Source organism: Xyrauchen texanus, chromosome 23 (genome assembly GCF_025860055.1).
Source record: "Xyrauchen texanus isolate HMW12.3.18 chromosome 23, RBS_HiC_50CHRs, whole genome shotgun sequence".
Classification (NCBI taxonomy): Eukaryota; Metazoa; Chordata; class Actinopteri; order Cypriniformes; family Catostomidae; genus Xyrauchen; species Xyrauchen texanus.
The window spans coordinates 29,754,149-29,769,022 of record NC_068298.1 but is presented as its reverse complement, the minus strand read 5'-3'; the positions used below and the strand labels follow the sequence as shown (position 1 = coordinate 29,769,022).

The following is a 14,874-nucleotide window of genomic DNA, read 5'->3' as shown; positions in this document are numbered from 1 at the left end:
GTACATTCATATAACAGCTTTGTGTAAATTAAAATAATTAAAATAATAATGAAATAAAAGTTAAAATAAATAAAATAATAAATTAAAATGTTCAATACAAATTAAACCTAATATATAATATAATATTATATATTTATACCTAAAAACACGTTATCATACACACAACATATGGAGTAGTGCCAGAAACATTAAAATATATTAATCATTGTTTGAAATACCACCTATAGAATTATCAGTGTAATTTACAGTATATATTTACACTGGTGCCGAAATCCAGGAAGGAGGAGGGATGCGCCGTAGTAGAGACCTCGTCACTAGAAAACGTTATTTCCCAGAATGCTGTAATGTACACCAAATTCTTCAAACTGGGGACAAACAACATTAAGCTGGTTTAGAGAAGATGGTTTAGAGAAATAGGCCGACTGAGGAATAAAATGTATTCTGCATATCAGATATATGTATGTCAAAAAGGTATAGCTTTTCAAGATTTCATATGTAATTATTTTGTGACTGTGTTGAATTTCTTTGAATTTCTATTCAGTAAATTCTACTTCCTGTCATTCCAATTAAGTTCCAATTCAACATCCTGTGCGGCATGGGCAGTTCAATTCAAATACCAACTCATGAATTGAAAGTTAACCAATTCAGAAATGCCAAATTTTTCAATACCAGTCAATGTTCATTGTTGTAATCAATAATTGTACAGAAATATTGTTTGGAATTTCTCACAAAAAATAAGAGTTAAGAACCAAGGGAAGGGAAACTTTTGAACATGATAATTTGTGTAATTTCAGTTATTATTTTGACTTGTGGAATATTCTTGATTTTTGATATGCAGCAGGGCAGTACTTAATTAATAGCAAAGCACTTTATGACCGCTTTTAGCATAAAAAAGCTAAACAAGATGACAAAGTCTAGGTTAGGGATGTAATCTCTGTTCCCTTATGGAGGGAACGAGACTTTGTGTTGAAGAAGCGACATTAGGGGTCTCTCTTGAGCGCCGAATATACCTCTGATCTATGAAAAAAGGCCAATGAGATGTTGGCGGACAGAATTTGCATGTCCCGCCCCCGGACATATGGGTATAAAGGTGGGGAAATGCGTCCGTTTCATTCAGGATTTTTCTGAGGAGCCGAAAATGGTTTGGCCACAACAGTGGCTCGGCTCAGCGACGTGGCCGGGAGGACACAACGTCTCGTTCCCTCCATCAGGGAACGGAGGTCCATCCTGGTGAACTTCTACCGCTGCACCATCGAGAGCATCCTCACAATTTGATATAGCAACTGCTCTGCCCATGACCGGAAAGCACTGCAGAGGGTGGTGAAAACTGCCCAATGCATCACCGGTTTCCTCACGCGCCTCCATCGAGGCCATCCAGGGCAAATGATGCTTGTGTATGGCACGCAGCATCAACAAAGACTGTTCCCACCTCAACCACAGACTGTTTACCCCACTCCCCTCCGGGAGGCATTTCAGGTCCCTCCACATCCGAACCAGCAGGTTCAGAGGAAGCTTCTGTCCTGCGGCTGTCACCCTACTGAACTCTAGCTCTGCATCCCGGTGACAATTTGCACTACCCTATCCCACCCATTCTGTTCTATTTATTTATTTATTTAAAAATGTACATACTGTAATTAAACCTATACATAGCCATATTCTACTGCTCTTCATACTATTCATCTTGCACATACACTTATTCTTACTGCTCTTATAATGTTACCACACTGCACATAGCTGTACATACTGTACATATCTGTCTATATGGTTCATACAGAATATCCATATTCTACAAGTTTTTTCTTATTATATATTCTGCTAATACACATTCTGCTCTTATAACACTGCAATATATTTCTTGTCCTGCCTTTGCACCACCTGTCTACACTTGAATATCACATTGCACCTTTCTGCTTTTTTTGCACTTCTGGTTAGATGCAAACTGCATTTCGTTGTCTTTGTACTTGTACTCAGCACAATGACAATAAAGTTGAATCTAAAATCTAATCTAAGCTAGACGTTCCCCGTCTGTCGGTCACTTCGATGTTGTGTCGAAGAAACTACACTAGCGGTCCAATTTAAATCACGCCATGCGCTGAGCTGTGTACATGTACTTCTGAAACAGGAGCGGGCAGGTACTTGACGTGCCAAAACAACCAGCATTATCAGACTGCACGTACCCTTCCCCAATGCCCCATAAAGTCGTCGGAACCCTTATAGTTACCCTAGACAGGGGAACAAGGTGACAATTTTCTCCTTATGTTTCTCGCATAGATCAAAACGGCTGGGGCCCTTACACGCATCGTGGGAAGGGGGTCTTATCCAGTTTCCTATTCTTTCAGGGGGAAAAGACCCTGCGGAGACCACACCCACCCAGAGAGGGGGAGGTAAAAGTGGCGAAATACACCACATGCTCTTTTAGGTCACATGTGGGAAGTGGCGCGGTGGTAGATCCCGCTTCTTTGGAGGGAGGAGTTGCTACAGACACGGCGACAGGGGGGCAGCTGGAACTGCCCAAGGGAGACACGGGTCCACTCGTAAGCGTACCATGGAAAATACACACAGGCGGAACGTCCACATAGGAGCCCTAACCTGTGGCGCACCTATTCCAGTACAGGGTAGATTTGAGTACCCGCAGTGGATTGGGTCGGCGAATTTCTCCGCCGAATTGTGGACCCACAGGGCTAGGGAGGAGTCATACAGGGAGCCATGTGAGTGGGCTCTCCTAGGAGAAAAAGCACATGGTATTACTTCAGCTGAGGGAAAAGGCGCTAGGTGCAAGCAATTCACCCAGGCAATTCGTCAGCGTGTTACCGAGTTCTACTGGCTCGGACCTGAGAAAACACGGAACGAGACTGACTCTACCGTGAGATTGTAGAATCTCGCCAATGTACTAGGTGTTGCCCAACCCGCTGCTCTGCATATGTCTGCCAGGGAGAGGGCTCTGGCCAGTGCCCATGAGGACACAACACTCCTTGTTGAGTGTGCTCAGACCCACAAGGGGGGGCACGGCCTGGGTGCAATAGGCCAATGAAATGGCGTCCACCACCCAATGGGAGAGCCTCTGTTTGGAGACAGCGTTCCCTTTCTGCTGTCCACTGAAGGAGACAAAGAGCTGCTCAGAGCGTCTAAAGCTCTGTGTGCGGACACAGCAACGAAGGGGCTGGGTCTGCCTCCTCCCGGGGCAGCGCTTGCAGGTTCACTACCTGGTTTCTGAAGGGCGTGGTAGGAATCTTGGGCACGTAGCCCGGCCACGGTCTTACGATCACATGTGTGTCTGCCGGACTGAACTCCAGGCAAGTGTTGCTGACAGAGAACGCTTGCAGGTCCCCAACCCTCTTGATGGAAGCGAGCGCGATCAGCAGGGCCGTTTTCAAGGAGAGGGCCCTGAGTCCAACTGATTCTAGCTGCTCAAAGGGGGTCTCTGAAGGCCCGAGAGGACCACTGAGATATCCCAGGAGGGGAACAGGCTTGGCCGGGAGGGATTTAACCTGGCTGAGGAGCCTCTTAGGAACCTGGTAAATCAAGTTGTGCTTACCCGAAGACTTGACGTCTACTGCGTCGTGGTGGGCTGCGATAGCAGCTACATACACTTTCAAGGTGGACGGGGACAGCCTCCCCTCCAACCTCTCCTGCAGAAATGAGAGCACTGACCTGACTGCGCACCTTTGTGGTTCTTCGCCCTGCTCAGCTAGATCTTCCACGTCCCATCCAGGGGCCAGACGTGGAGGTTCCAGAGGTCTGGGTGCGGATGCCAGAGGGTGCCCCGTCCCTGAGAAAGAAGGTCTTTCCTCAGGGGAATTTGCCAGGGAGGGGCTGTCGCGAGGAGTATGAGGTCCGAGAACCAAGCCCGGGTGGGCCAATAGGGAGCCACTAGAGTGACTTGTTCCTCGTCCTCCATGACCTTGCATAGCACCTGTGCAAGAAGGCTCACTGGGGGAAATTCGTACTTGCGCAGCCCCGCGGGCCAGCTGTGTGCCAGTGCGTCTGTCCCGAGGGGAGCCTCTGTTCGGGCATACCAGAGCAGGCAGTGGGAGGTCCCTCGGGAGGCGATCAGGTCTCCTTGAGCCTTGCCGAACCGTTCCCAAATCAGCTGAACCGACTGGGGGTGAAGCCTCCACTCTCCACTGGGCAAGCGTTGTCATGATAGCGCGTCCGTTACCACATTGAGGTTGACTTGAGTCGCTGCTGGCTCCAAAGGAGGAGACAACGGGCGAGTTGTGACATGTGGCGGGAGCGTATTCCGCCTTGGCGATTTATGTACACTACCGCGGTGGTGCTGTCTGATTTGATCAAGACGTGTTTGCCCTGACCTAGTGGTAGAAACTTCCGCAGGGCAAAGAAAACAGTCAGCAACTCCAGTTGATGGCAGTTGATGTGCCAGCGCAGCGGGGCCCCTTTCCAATGGCCCGCAACTGCGTGCCCATTGCACACGGTGCCCCAACCCAATCTGGAGGAGTCAGCTGCAAGGGGACTCCTGCCCGCAGAAAGCAGAGGTCTATTCAGGGTTTGAATGTTTGGCGGCAGGCGGGGGTGGCACACACCACAGCGCCATGCTCATCTCAGGACTGGAGTCTGTAGCCAGTGCTGAAGTGGTCTCATATGAAGTGGCGACCGCCGCTGAGGATACCATATGCCCCAGGAACTTCTGGAAAATTTTAAAGGGACCGTTGTGCCTTGTCTGATGGTGGCGAGGCATTTCAGCACTAACTGCGCGTACTCGCTGGTGAGGCGCGGTGACGTTGAGACTGAGTCTAACTCCATGCCGAGAAAAGAGATGCTCTGAACCGGGGCGAGCTTGCTATTTTCCCAGTTGACCTGAAGCCCTGCCTGAGCACCTGGTCCCTGTGAGCGCATAGTAACTCTCGGGAGTGGGCCAGGATGAGCCAGTCATCAAGGTAGTGGAGTATGCGAATGCCGGCTTCTCGGAGCGGGGCAAGGGCTGCCTCTGCGACCTTCGTAAAGACGCGAGGGGACAGGGACATGCCTAAGGGGAGGACCTTGTACTGATACGCCTGGCCGTCGAACACGGACCGTAGAAAGGGTCGATGTCGAGGCAGTATTGAGACGTGGAAGTATGCGTCCTTCAGGTCTACCGTTGTGAACCAATCTAGATGCCGGACTTAAGTTAAAATGTTTCTGCGTGAGCATTTTGAACGGGAGTTTGTGTAAGGCCCGGCTGAAAACTCGATGAAGTAAGGGCTGTAGAGACCCTTCTTTATCTCGGTTGGAGGGACAGGCTCTATTGCGTCTTTGAGCATAAGGGTCGCAATTTCCACGTGCAGGAACTTGGCATGTTCGCCGTGTACTGCAGAAAAGCCCGTCTCGCTGGTTGGCCAGGACCATCCGACTCTTTTACACAATTCAGTTTGCCAGACCCCCGCCCCCCTTCGCGGGCGTCCGGCAAACTGAATTGCGTAATCGAGTCGGATGGTCCTGGCCAGCCAGCGAGACGGGTTGGGAAGCCCATCCAAGCTCCGTGCTAGGGGCACTAAAGGGACGATTATTTTTGACGTACCCGGTGGGGCGGAGCAGCGGGGCGGAGCAGGTAGTACGGCGTAGGGAGGCGAAAGTGTGTCCCAAGGCTCTGGTGCTGAGAAAAGTCTCAAAGCACTTTCCATGCTCTTAACGTGCTGTGTATTGCTCTTTTAGAGAGAACTACTCTTTTAGAGAAAATCAGTCTTTTATACAACACTCTTTTAGTATTGGGCTGTCAAAGCCTCCAGGGGCAAACTGCACTGCCGTACAGAGATGGAGAAAGCCACTGACATGCGCCGTAGATCCAACAGCAGTAATCGCTCAGAGGTAGAGGAACAGGTATGTGACTCGCAGCTTACTGTACTCACGACAATTGGCTCCGAAGAAAATTTCTGAATGAAACAGATGCATATCCCCGCCTTTATACTTGTATGTCCGGGGGCGGGACATGCAAATTCTGGCCGCCAACTTCACAATAGCCTTTTTTCATAGATCAGAGGTATATTCGGCACTCAAGAGAGACCCCTAGTGTCGCTTCTTCGACACAACGTCAAAGTTAGCGACAGACGGGGAACAGCAAGTTATGTAAACTGAAGAAATAGGTTGGTAAATTATGAGCACAACTGTACACTTCAAAGATTAAAAAACATTGCTTCTTTTCTCCTCAAATCCTTATGTCTGTCCCGGTCCCTCTCACTTTAGCCTGCAGACCAGTCAGTGACATCAGTTAGAGGACAGGTAACTGGTAGTCCCGACTGTGATGTCAATGCATTTGTGTTGTTTTTTCTATGGGACAGAGGGCACATTTTTCTATGGGATCAGCTGTTGATAGCTGGATGCTTGCTAACAAACTAACACTGATTACATTAGCATGTTAATTAGATGCAGTGTTTAAATTGTTAAAGGAAATTAATTACAAAGCACCAGGCTGACTAATTTTGTATATCATAGTACTCAATTTTATGTCTTTATTAAAATATTCACAAACATATCGACTCAAAACCTGTTACTGAAATAACACTTTTTTTTTTTAACATATTTAACGTATTTTTTAACAAGTAACATATTGCACGGATAAACTTCAGTCTGATATTCACAGTTATGACACAATATTATTGAGATTTCTCCTTGAACTCCAAACATAAGTGTTAATGTAGGTGTCTGACATATGTTATAACTACAGTCATGAGTGTTCCTGTAGTGTAGGCTATACAGTATGTGTGCTCTCTCAGCTCTATTAGACTGTTTTTCTCTTGCAGGTTCACCACTAAAGAGCAAATTATGAGAAGATATCATAGTTGCTGTGGAAACGCCACACAAGTTCAACCTGCTTCTCCGTCACATCTATGTGTCTCACATTTACCTGATGCTGCCCAACAAACAACAATGGCAATATCAATAACAGCTGCCTGACACCATCTGAGTCATTCAAATTGCCAAGCAATATGACAATAAAATTCAGTGATTGATATAAATTTCCCAGTGGAGCCATATTGCTATTGGATTGACAAAAGTGTCAGCCTAAAATTGTAATGTCTTAGCAAAGCATTAACAGCAAAAAATGACTAAACAAATGAATAAACATTTACTTTGAGGAAGTTATTATTTGAAATTGATTCAGAAAGCATACCTGAGCCTTCATAAAACATTTATGTCTCAAATCCAGCATCTGATAAATCTACTTATGGCATAGTCAAGGGGTTTTCAAACTGGGATCTGTGGGGCACAAGGGGGGTGCTGTGGGTTCTGCAGAAATTTTCATTGAAAATAGGTGTAAACATTGTATTAGATAAATAAATAAATATTCACCAAATTTGGCATTATTGTTGTTTTATTCTACTTTCTAAAGACTACACATTAATTGAAAATGTTTTTCTTCAGGTTTGTACAATTATTTTAAGTGTGGAAATTTTTTTTTTTTAATATTTTCCAGAAAATATTTTTATAATTTATTTTGACTTTAGAACAACAAATTTGTTTTAATTAATTACACAGGGAGTTGTTGGCCTGCTATGGCATTGCTCTCTGACGCACCTCCTCTGGTGCCCATAGTTCAGCTGCAAGGTTGTCAGCCAGCTCAATAACATTTCACTCCTTTTAACCCGGAACTTCTCCTGGTGGCAGAGCAGTGGCAGGGACATCTTCTCTGCCTCTTCAGCCAGGTCTTTCAAGGCCTTATGCTGGTTCACTCCAGTTACTCCCATATCCCTCAGGAGTCAAAGCGCTGATGTTCCAACTGAACAAAACAGAGGCATCCTAATTCTACCAGGTAGATGATGGTTCTCCAGCCAGCCTCCTTGCAATCAGAGCCAAGATCTGAGTACTTCAGCTTCTTCCTCTCAAAGGCAGCTTCTGCTCCCTCCTTCCATGAGATCGTTAGCTCAATGAGGAGCACGGTCTTAGCGTCGCTGGACCACATCACTATGTCAGGGAGAAGACTTGTTTTTCCAAACTGTTTGCAAGGAATAGCCCCACTAGATCTATGCCTTGCATAGTCAATTGGTCTAAATCCGAAGCTTTGGCTCTGACAGAGATTGACAAAGGTGGGCTAGGCCTATCCAAGGTTTTGTTTTATTATTATGCATTTGGTCTCAGACATTTGGCTCATTTGTCTCTTCCACCTGAGAGAGCCCCTCCCTTGTTTTGTATTGAACAGAAAGTTCTGGCCCCTATTTCACCATTGCAAAGCCTTTCTATCAAACTTACCAGAGAAGTTAAGTTACACCCTGTTGTCTCGCATTTGCACTTGGTGTGGACAAAAGTTTCCAGAGTGTTTAATTCAGACATTTATTTAAACGTTGCCTTGATCATATGGCTGAACCCCAAATTATGTATCAGCAATTCCCCTTTTTGCTGTTTAGCGTGGATTGTGAGGGGGGGGTCACTACACTCAGTGACCTGTATGAGAATAGTGTTGAGATTCTTTAAAAATTTGGTTCAACATTTTGGGATTCTCAGATCTGAGTTCTGTAAGTATTTACAGCTGCGCCACCTGCTCTGTACTGTTTTTGGGAGTAGCATACACCCCCCTAAAGTGGCAGATACTCTGGGAGTGGTGATTACTGCTTTTGGAAAAGGTCATGAGGCATCAGTGTATTACAACTTGCTAATTCAGAGTCTGGGGGACAGAACTCCAACTTCTCTTAAGAGATTATGGGAGAAAGATCTAATCTTGGTATTGGAGGAGGGAGTGTGGGCTATGATTCTACATCATCAAGTCTACATCTAGTGATGCAAGGGTTTGCGTAATGCAATTCAAGATTTTACATAGAGTATATTGGACTCCCTCTAGATTGCATAGGCTTGGTTTCGAAGACACACCCACCTGCTGGCAATGTTAATCAGACGATGGAGACACAACCCATGTCTTTTGGGGATGTGTTAAAATCTACGAATTGTGGTTGAAGATTCATAGTTTTATGTGTGAGGTATTGGGCTAGGTGATGGGGAGGTCATTGATATGGAGAATAAGCACATAAAAAAGAACTTATGAGAGTTGTGAGGGTTAAATATTGATTATGTGTGTATATTTGTTTGCTTTTCATTGTTTAATAGATGAATCAATAAAACATGTTAACCACAAAAAAGATGTCCTTTTTTCAATGTTGTTGTTTTTTAATATCACAATTACTAAACTTCTGTTAATGGGTCTATATTAATATATGTATTATAAGCTATCTTAAACTTTTTGGAAGGAGGTCCCACTTAAAGGGATTTTCATTGTTGGGGGTCCTTGGCAAAAAGTTTGAAAACTGCTGACATAGTCTATACACTTTATTTTGAGTGATGTGTATATTACTTGTTCCAATAATAATTTCTTGCTATTTTGAAATAGATATGATTTGCATTGTGGCTACAGATGAAATTATAATAGATTTCAAGTGTGAATATTGTTTATAGAGGAATACAAATTTAATTATAGCAATCAAAGGAACCAAAAATGAATGTCAATGGTTGTATCACTTAACCTATAATGAAAGTGCAGTATTTCTAATTCTTCAATGTACTTTCTGTCTTCCAGTGTGATAAAAGACTCTCATTAAAGTCAACTCCTTTCTCTATACTAATGGCCGGGGCCATGCTTAATGCAACTTTCATTAATTACACCGTAAGCCTTCGAGTTAATAGTACGTCAGCAAAAGGATTAAAACATTTTTTGTTAGCCCACAAATGAAACATTTTGAAATATTGATGCAGATTGATTTTGTTTCCATGTCAAACAAACTTATAATTATATTATGATGTCTTCCCCACTCGCCACACAAGATTTGATCTTTCATAACAATTTAAAAAAGATCTCAACATACTCTTCTATCTGTGAAAGAATTGAGAGAGAGAGAGATGAGTTTAATAAACTCATCTGAAGCAATTTTCATTTTTTAATATGCATCAGGCAGCTCAGATACTGTCATCAGGCGATCCTATCCAAATAATGAGAGGAGGAGAAAAAGTGATCGAATATGCAAAAGAGAGCAAACACGAGGAAGAGCTCAGCAAAGTAATTATAATAAATCCAGACTTCATCACGTCCCATCAGCACTTCTCTCTTCCTTTCCTCCCTCTTTCAGTCCAGCTCTCTGTCCCTCTTCGACCCTCTTAGTAAATTGTTATTTAATTTGCTGTATTTGCACAGTGAAAGCAACCACTGTGGGAATGCTGCTGAAATAGGAACCCTTCAGTGAAGATCACACTGGAGTGCATCCTATTCGCCAGCAGCAGAACCACAGTGAGACGAGAGGGACATAAGAGATTCTCATCTCTATTTTTGCTGCTCTCTCCCCTTATCTCTCTTGTCCATGCCCTTAGTGCACTCGTTCTCAATGATCCTATCATCTTTCTTCTCTCTCTCTCTCTCCCTCTACCTCATTCCCTCCAGCTGTGTTCTCTGTCTATTTTCAGGCTCAAACAACCTCAAATTCTGCCATTCAAACCGAGCTCACACTCTCTCGCAGCTCTGCTATTTTATCCTGGTCGTTTATCAAGTAATTTTTTGTTCATTTTGCTCTGGCTGATATGGCTGTGGGCTCAGATTGATTTTCAACGACAGTAGGTCAAAAGTTCTTCAGTTAAAATTGGCTTGTGCTTACTGAAATTTAAACCTCTGCCCAAGTGGCCAGAGCTGGAATTGTTGTTGAATGGACGGGGTGTGTGAGTTCCAGTTTCTGAGTGAAATGTCCAGAGAATGGTGCCAAAAGCGGGTTGTATTTTTAGTTGTAAATTAATATGTAATACAGTCAACAGGAATGCATATTTATTCAATATATGCCCTAACCCAAGTTTTTACCCAGTTATATATGCCCTAACCCCTAGTTTTTACCCAGTTGAGTAAAAATTTTATCTTAGAGGAGAAATACAGCCTCTGAATTGTGTCATCATTGATTAGGTGAAACCGATTAGTATTATTAGCATTTTTTTGGTTGAACATACTTAGACGTTTCGTTCTACTGCATAAATTACACGTAATTCAAATGTGAATTTTGAATAAACAAATGATCAGTGGTACGCCATGATGCAGTCTTTGACACCTACTGCTGCAATGTCAGTACTGGACACATGGCTGTATGGGAGTCATCGTCATCATGGCAAAATGCAGCAAGATGAATAGGGTGGTTAACAAACTGTGCAAACATCACCTTGTGTTGAAAAGCCGGGTTCGGCTAAAGAGTAACCAAGTAACAAGAGTTGTCCTTGGGCCCCCACCTGAGGCATTGCAGACTTACAGATAAGGCATGCAGCTTGCTGACCCTTCTAGCTGATGTTATGGCCAGGAGAAAAGCTGTCTTCATAGAAAGATTTTTAATGTCAGCCTGCTCATGAGGCTCACAAGGCATTGAACACAGGCTATTGAGCACCACCTGCAGGTCCCACTGAGTGTGTGCTATGCGTCCCGGTGGAATAAGGCACACAGCTCCCTTAAGAAATGCCACTACAAGTTTATTTGCACCAATTGACACATCTCCCACAGGCTTTCGGTGAGCTGCAATAGCTGCCACCAACACCCTTAATGAGGCTGAGGAACGCCAAGTGTACAGTAAGTGCTGCAGAAACTCCAACACTGAGATAAGGCAGTCAACTGGATTTAAGGGCCTGATCTGTATGCCATGAAACATACAGCTTCCACTTACTGGCATATGTTATACATGTTGAAGGGGCTCTGGTGTTCATGACAGTATTCCTGAAACCTACCGAGCATTGTGAAAGAGTCACACATTGACACACAGCTTCAACCTCTCCAGGGATGGATGCCATAGCACCCTTGTCCATCTGAGACAATTGTCAATGGTTGAGACAGTCCAGTTGTGAGGGCTAACAGAAGACTTCACCAAGGCATTGCTGGAGAGCAGGGGGGCTATTAGGATGAGCCTGTGGTGTGATGGTCTATAAGACTGCCCCTGCAGGTGCTACAGCGAAGTTGTGTGGCGGACTGGCAGCTGATGTGTTGAATGATCTGAATAACTCAAACTTGACTAAAGGTGTTGACAGTGAGACCATTGTTCATTGATCCAAATGCCTATAGGGAAGCATCAAGCAGCTCTGAAGCGGTGTTGTCCAGTGGGGCAGCAGTCATGGAAAAATTAAGTGTGAGCAACAGGTGGGCCATGGAATTCCCTAACTGACTTAAGCCTGAAACTGTTTTTTAGACCCTGGCCATCAGGTCATCCGTACATCTGCATTCTGGGTTGGGGCAGCAGAGATTTTTCTGTGAGTGCTTTAATAGGGGACACTACCAAGGAAGATATGCATGGCTCTAACGGAGACATATTACCCAGGCCTCTTTCCAGAGCCTTGGCCATTGCCGCTAGTGTTCGTGCCACATGATCGGCCTGTGCGATGGAGCGGAGTGAAAAGGAGAAAAAAAACACCTCAGTGAAGTCAGGACAGCTCGACATTATAAAATCCTCTGGCCAGGAGACTGGGTGGCTCAAGATGTTCGACGGACCCAGCACAGGTGAGGGCAGATCCAAATTCAACATGGCTAGTGCAATTTTAAGTGTATCCTGTATCCTAGAGGCCCATTTTTTTCCTCGGAGGCCCCTCAATCTTACCTGCTGGCTGTTTGATGCTCCACAGCCGAGCTGGAGTCCTGGTTGAGAGGATGTCCTGTAAGTCAAGGTCAAATCTTGCAAGCCGGTGTTGCCTTACCTCAAATGGAATTGAACTGCATTCAGGACCCTGATCAACCACTGAATTCTTAAACAATAATACTCACTTTAGTACCACTGGTTATTGAATGCCACTGACAAGATAACAGGTCCTTAGTCAGAAGAAAATCCACGTAGCTGAACCCCCGTGGGGCTTGCGACTCTCGTCCAAATTATCCAATGATATTCAACAACCGTTCAATCCAATGTTTAAATTCCAATGTTTTCCCGAGACATAGCTATAGTGTTAGCTATCTGCTTGACCCAAAAACTGTGCATGCTCGAATGAGATCTCTTCGGCGAGAATGACAAAGAGACAGACCATGACTCAAGCGGAAGCATATATGGCTTCCGACACGTCATTGGTCAGGGTCACGTGTGACAAATCAATGCAAGATTCTCTGTATCATGTGTGAGCACACGACTCCTTCCACTATATTAAACCATCCCTGGCAGTCTGGAACAATGAAATAGAAACATATTTACAAAAAAGTCTTGTGACAAAATCCTCTTGGAAATTAGACATGACCTGAGACCGTACGACCTCTTAAATGAAATGCAACCTGTTAATCTGAATGTAGTGTTTACACTGACTGAGGTCTATCTATAAGGTGGTATTGGTCTACAAGAGTAGTTTTTGGTTGGTCATGTGATCTCATGTAAATAAAGCAGTTTTTATTATGTTAATAATGATAGGGTTCAATGAAAGTCCCTCATTTCAAACATGTTTCAGAAGTACTATATATTTCTTAAGAGGTAAAACGTTTTAATGAAGAAAAACTCACCTTGTGGGTAGAACAGAGACCTTATCTTATTTGGAAAGTGAGTGACGAAGTGAAAGTGTGAAAAGGGAGAGTGTGAAAGGGAGAGAGAAAGGGTCAGGAGGAGTTGGAGGGGGAGGTTGGTGATGTTTATGGATGCTGGAGGAGATGTTGGCGTGGGGTGGAGGGGCTGCTTGTGAAATGAAAATGGATCTTTAGCAGAACTCAGGACACTCCGCTACCCCACAAGATCAATTCACTGATTTACTAGCTGAAAGCCTGTCAAAGCCAGAAACACCAACATTGAGGGGAGTAGAGGGTAAACCGGGAGGAGGTGTGGGAGGGGGTATGAAACTCTCCAGATCTGAAGGGTTGAAGTCTCCTTCAACCCTTCAGAACAGGACAGTTTCATTCGAGGGAAATGGTCATCAAAAAATGTTTCACCTTGAAATGTAGGCTGCATTGGATATTTGAAAAATGCTGCTTTTGCAGGTAGAAAGGCACCAAGGCACGTCTGATTCCAATGTTTGTGTCATATCCTTTCTACTAAAATCCCTTTTTCTGGTCTGGTTTTGAAGGGAGTATATGTATCTTTTGTTGAGTTTGAATTGGCAGTGTGATTCAGCAGGTGGTGGAAAAAATTAAAATGGCATCTGAAGAAGCAGTAAAAAGAAGTACAATTATTTATAAATGACCAACTCATGACTCAGTTTCTAATGAGAAATAAGCATTGTAGTCACTAGTATTTTCTCGGTTACCTCTAGAGCTCACTGTACATCTGCACAATTGCTTTAATTAAATATGCAGTTTACTTTTGTTCTTACCCAGTAAACATTATGGCAGTCTAACAGGTCATGAGAGAATTATATTTAGAGAAGCATCAGTGAAGTAAAACTGCATCTCATGCAGTGCTCCGTGGCATCTACCTACGGGTGTGTGTGTGTGTTTTCTTTTTTTTGGTGTCTACTGAAATATTAAAGATGTTTACTATATTGTATGGGAGTAGTGAGATAATTTCTTTCTGTCTGACAAATGTGTAGTGCATATCTAATATAATATTACTGATGTAATATTTAGCAATTGCAAAAATCCCAAAGCACATGGAGACTATAAAATAAGATTATGGTTTGTTTACCACATTACTCTCCAGCAGTATCATACTAAATATTTTCTTAATATTCACCTCAATGTTTTTAACCATTAAGCGGTATTACCAATAGAAAGTGCATACAAAAATTAAAATTCTGCCCTAATTTTTATTTTTAGGCAAACTAAAGAAACCCCTTTAACTAAAGTGCAGTATTTGCAATAAAAACTACTAGATGTTAGATAGAGGGATGAGTGCTTTTCCTGTTAATGCAAAATGGGGTCATTTATGGGCATTGCATTTCCAGTACAAATGCATGATTGCCTATTCACTCCTTTATCAAAATGATCTATTGTACCTCTATCCTGTTTGCTTCTATTTTTGTAATCCATCTTCATGTTTTTTGTAA

General features: G+C 43.8%; 1 protein-coding gene across 3 annotated transcripts in view; it reads left to right on the top strand.

Annotated features, from left to right (window-relative positions):
- Positions 1-9,047, top strand: part of LOC127663400 (ADP-ribose glycohydrolase MACROD1-like) — a 94,686-nt gene extending 85,639 nt beyond the window's left edge. For 2 of the 3 annotated variants that reach the window (XM_052154972.1, XM_052154970.1), the window contains 2 exons: positions 6,178-6,213; positions 6,735-9,047. In XM_052154972.1, the coding sequence (XP_052010932.1) occupies positions 6,178-6,206 (29 nt within the window). In that variant the 3' untranslated portion in view covers positions 6,207-6,213; positions 6,735-9,047. The remainder of the gene's footprint in view (positions 1-6,177; positions 6,214-6,734) is intronic. The other variant, XM_052154971.1, reaches the window with a different exon arrangement.
- Positions 9,048-14,874: the final 5,827 nt, after the last annotated feature.